Here is a 4,339-nt window from a genome sequence, read left to right as displayed (position 1 = left end):
TTGCTATAAAATAATAAAGTGTAACGAATGAAGATATAAAAGGATCAAACTTACATCATATTTTACTATTAACACCCATTAATATTTAATGCTGGGTTGGTGAAGCGATTTATAAGCTCCTTATCGTATGAATTTCGCCATTTGTCAAGCATTTAAAGCCCATGCGTCGACACATGATATTTGCATTCTACTGTTTTTTATTACTTTTATTAATTAATTATTAATTAACTAATATCGTGATTATATTCTAAAATTTTATTTTTGATATTTTTATGGCAACAAACCACTTCTATGTTCTGTTTTAAATAATATCCCAATGCAAGATTTTAGGAGATTCTTTTAATTACTAATCAAATTCAAATTCAAATTTAAGGATTAGTTAGTATCTGGTGATGGTGAAGTAATGGATTGCACAATTTGTAACAAAACTTGTACATAAAATCAAACTAGGGTCAAAGATAAACTCTTGTAATATGTGCATGAAAACTTGTACATGAGCTACCATATATACCACTACGATATTTCTATTCATGAATAAGATGATGATACCCACAAAGCAAAGCTAACTCGGCTTTAAATCCACTCTATCTCTTGAAGCATTCAATTATTGAAATAATTGGAGTACAATGCATACAACGAAAGGTACAACACCCAAAGCACTGCAAATCAAATTGCAGTTGGAAGGTACCCGTAGCAACAATGGAGTTGGTGAATCATCGTTTAGGGTATTGTACTATGGGACTGCATCAGCAGGATCTGTGCCGTTCATGTGGGAGTCGCAGCCAGGAACTCCAAAACACGCACTCACTGAATCATCTCTCCCTCCTCTCACACCTCCCCCTTCGTACAACCAATTCACCCAAAAGTACAACTCATCAATGCAGATGATTAACCACTCTCCAAAGACTTCCAGTTTTCTTCGAGCCATTTTTCTTTCTTCTTCCCGGAAAAGGAACATGAAGGCGGCGCCTCCTTCTTCATTTTCTACTTGCTCAGTTTCCTCTTCGTCGTCCTCCTCGTCACAGTCCACGCCGATGAGGAAGACGGATGGGTGGCGGAGGACGTCGGTGGTGAAGTTTGGATTGGAGGAGGATATTGCGAGTGGTGGTGGTTCAGATTCACCAACGTCGACGCTGTGCTTCGGCGGTGGGTTGAAGAAAGGTCATAAGATTAAGAAAGTTAAGAAAGCAATGCTGTCTTTTGTACGTCATGGTAAGGCATCATGAAGAGAATTCAATGATACATTTTTTTTGCTTTTTTTTTTATTCTGATAAATTGTTCATGTTTTTAGATCCAAAAAATAAATAGCTAATCATTTTGAACAAAGTTTGATGTACAATCGTCCCGCCGTGAAATAAATTTAAATAATATTACAGAATTACAAAACTCAATCTATGATCAAATTTTAATGATATGTAACATTGAAAAGTTGTAATTTTTGTTTGTATAAATATATTCAACAAAAATGTAATTTTTGTTTGTGTAAAAATATCCAACAATATATATATATATATATATATATATATATATATATATATATATATATATATATATATATGAAATTTTGAAATATTTAAAATTATATAAAATAAAAAGCTTTTAAAAATGAATTGTTTTAAACAATAAAGAAAATTTAACTAACTTAAACAATTATTGTTAAGGACAAAGGGAATTTGTTATGCTTCTCTAGAAAATAAATAAAGCTCCTTATTTTCGTTCGATTTGCCTCTCTGTATATATATAAAATTCTAAAGCTCTTAGTTTGAGGACACGAAATCCATTAGAATTGTAATTTGCAATTAATGCTTTTTGACTCATTTTCAAACTAAGATTTCGTAGCGTGCATGGAGGGCAATTCATTTTCTATATTTATTCATATATTTTTTTTGCAATCTTAGGTTCGGGTTTTAGGAATCGTTTTAGGTGACAAGTTTTACATAACAATTTAAGAAAAACAGTTCAAATGAATAATCGTATAGTATTTCAATTGTTTTGTTGGTTTTAATTAACATTTATTCATGATGAACACGCATTTATTTATTTCTCGATTTCTAATTTCAGAAATTTTGGTAACCCATCGTTTCACTGGGTTGTGAAGTAGATGAGCGTTGGTTAGATTTTTAAGCTTAGGTATGCCATGACTAATCAACTTCGAGTAGGTTTCGTGTAAATCATTTTGCAATTATGGCATGGTTAGCGTTCACGATAGCGTTACAATAGAGTTTTTGAGGTAATTAGCCTAATAATTAATAATTAATACCAAGTTAAAAAACGAAGTACGAGGGTGTTTCATAATAACTAGGAGAAGTCCATGCTCCGCATGTGGTGAATAAGGTTTTGACGTTAATTGAGTTTTGAATTGGCAAAATGGATAAAACAACAAGAAATGTGACCAAAGTTATCAGAGTTGGAAAATTGGTGGCCCAAGTATAAAAGAAAAAACCAAAAGGGGCAGTTTTGGAAAAAACTATAAAAGTGTGGCAAAACCGTCAAAAACTAATAACTTTAAACAACTTAGGCAAAAGTATAAACAATATGAAAATTTGTGGCCAGAGTAAGAAAGTTAAATTGGTGGCCTAAGTGTAAAAGAAAAAACCAAAAGGGGCAGTTTTGGAAAAAACTACAAAAGTGTGACAAAACCGTCAAAAACTAATAACTTTAAACAACTTAGGCAAAAATATAAACAATATAAAAATTTGTAACCAAACTAAGAAAGTTAAAACTTTTCGGTTCTCGTATGCCCATGGGAATATATATATATATATATATATATATATATATATATATATATATATATATATATATATATAATTAGACCATCCGTTATACTCACCACTAACCATTATAGTAATATGTGTCACATCATCATCATAAACTACCACTAAACATATATGATACCTACCACCAAACACACAACTCCATCTCATTTTTTTAATTAAATTTAAATAAAAAAATACATAAAAATCATATAATTTTTTTGTAAATACTAGTTTTTCATTAAATTTAAATAGCAAATTATATTAAATAAAAAATACATTAATTAAAATAAAAAAATAAAAATAACATTAAAAATAAAAATTACATTAATTAAAATAAAATAATAAAAATAACATTAAAAATAAAAAACCTAAAAATACCAAGCATAACTACATTAAACTACCCCCTATACCTACGTCGGGCTCGAACGGACTTTTTCATCGCGAGAAAAAGCTCCAACTCTTCGCCATTGAGGTCGTCTGCTTTCATTTTCAAGATTTTCATATCGGTTTTTGTTTGAAGCGTCGCTTGTGCCTCTTGAAATGACGTTTACGCTTCAATCAATTTTTTCTACCCGACTCATAATCTCGGCCTTGTTCTCTTGAACTTGCACTTATCGATCAAATTTGTCTTCAAAATGATCCATAACACTAGATCTCGTAGACGCCGAACCCATTTTTTTGCTTTACTTCTTCCAACGGGCCGACGAAGAGATTGCTCGTTTTCAAGATCGAGCGGATAATCGTTGATGTCGATGTGTGTTCGTCCGTCCAATTGTTAGGACGTTGAATCCGGGTTTCTTGACCGCTTTGAACTGGAAGAGGTTTGTGAAGTTCCTTCCGTTTGTTGTATCCGTTTTGGAGCGTCTTTCAATTTTAGCCATGCTTTCACGTACGGAAAAGCTTTGCGGGTTGGCGTTATTTTTTCAAATTAGTCTAAGGCCGCCTTGAAGACATCAAAATCGTTTGACCCGCTTTTGCATATGTTTTGGAGGTTGCTGTAAATTCCTCCAAATTCCGTGCATTTTAGTTGAATATCGCGCCATTTGGAGCTAATTTGATTGGGATTTCGAGATTCACTTCCCGTTAACGCATAAAACACACTTCGAGCTTTCCCCCAAAAACAATTGAAGGTTTGATTATCTCCTTTAATTGGGTCTTGGGAAGCCGAAATCCACGCCTCCGCTGGCTTTTCTTCTTCCTCTTTTGTCCATGACATCCTTTCTTGGGTAGTAGTGGGTTGCACCGGTTTTTTTTTTCCTTTCTTTTTTTTTGGTTGAGGAGGTGGTGAAGGTTGCGTTTCTGAAATGAAATATGGCGAATGAGGTGGTTGTGATTGTTGTGGTTGTGAAGGTGGTGGTTGTGACGATTGTGGATTGAATTGTTGTTGGAATTATTGAAATTAGTGGAATTGTTGTTGAAAGGCCGGGAAAGGTTGGTATTGTTGTTGGAAAAGTTGTGTTTGTTGGATAGGTGAACCGGTTTGAAGCAAATTGACAAAACCACCTTGAGGTGATTCCATGGTCGGGAATTGGCGAGGGGTTGTATCTTACGCAAAAGCATTATCGGGTTTGCGATTTCTA

General features: G+C 33.3%; 1 protein-coding gene across 1 annotated transcript; it reads left to right on the top strand.

The window, feature by feature from the left end:
- Window positions 1-626: 626 nt before the first annotated feature.
- Window positions 627-1,226, top strand: LOC145158673 (uncharacterized). Its single transcript, XM_079077534.1, has one exon. It carries the CDS (start codon window positions 627-629, stop codon window positions 1,224-1,226), a length of 600 nt encoding a protein of 199 aa, XP_078933660.1.
- The last annotated feature ends 3,113 nt before the right edge of the window (window positions 1,227-4,339 follow it).

This window comes from Lactuca virosa, chromosome 2, assembly GCF_052849685.1.
Source record: "Lactuca virosa cultivar CGN04683 chromosome 2, Lactuca_virosa_CGN04683_v6, whole genome shotgun sequence".
NCBI lineage: Eukaryota > Viridiplantae > Streptophyta > Magnoliopsida > Asterales > Asteraceae > Lactuca > Lactuca virosa.
The sequence above is the reverse complement of the archived record's forward strand: the minus strand, read 5'-3'. Positions and strand labels throughout refer to the sequence as shown.

Excerpts from the sequence above, each read along its gene's own strand:
- LOC145158673 (XM_079077534.1), top strand. The coding sequence starts at position 627 with ATGCATACAACGAAAGGTACAACACCCAAAGCACTGCAAATCAAATTG.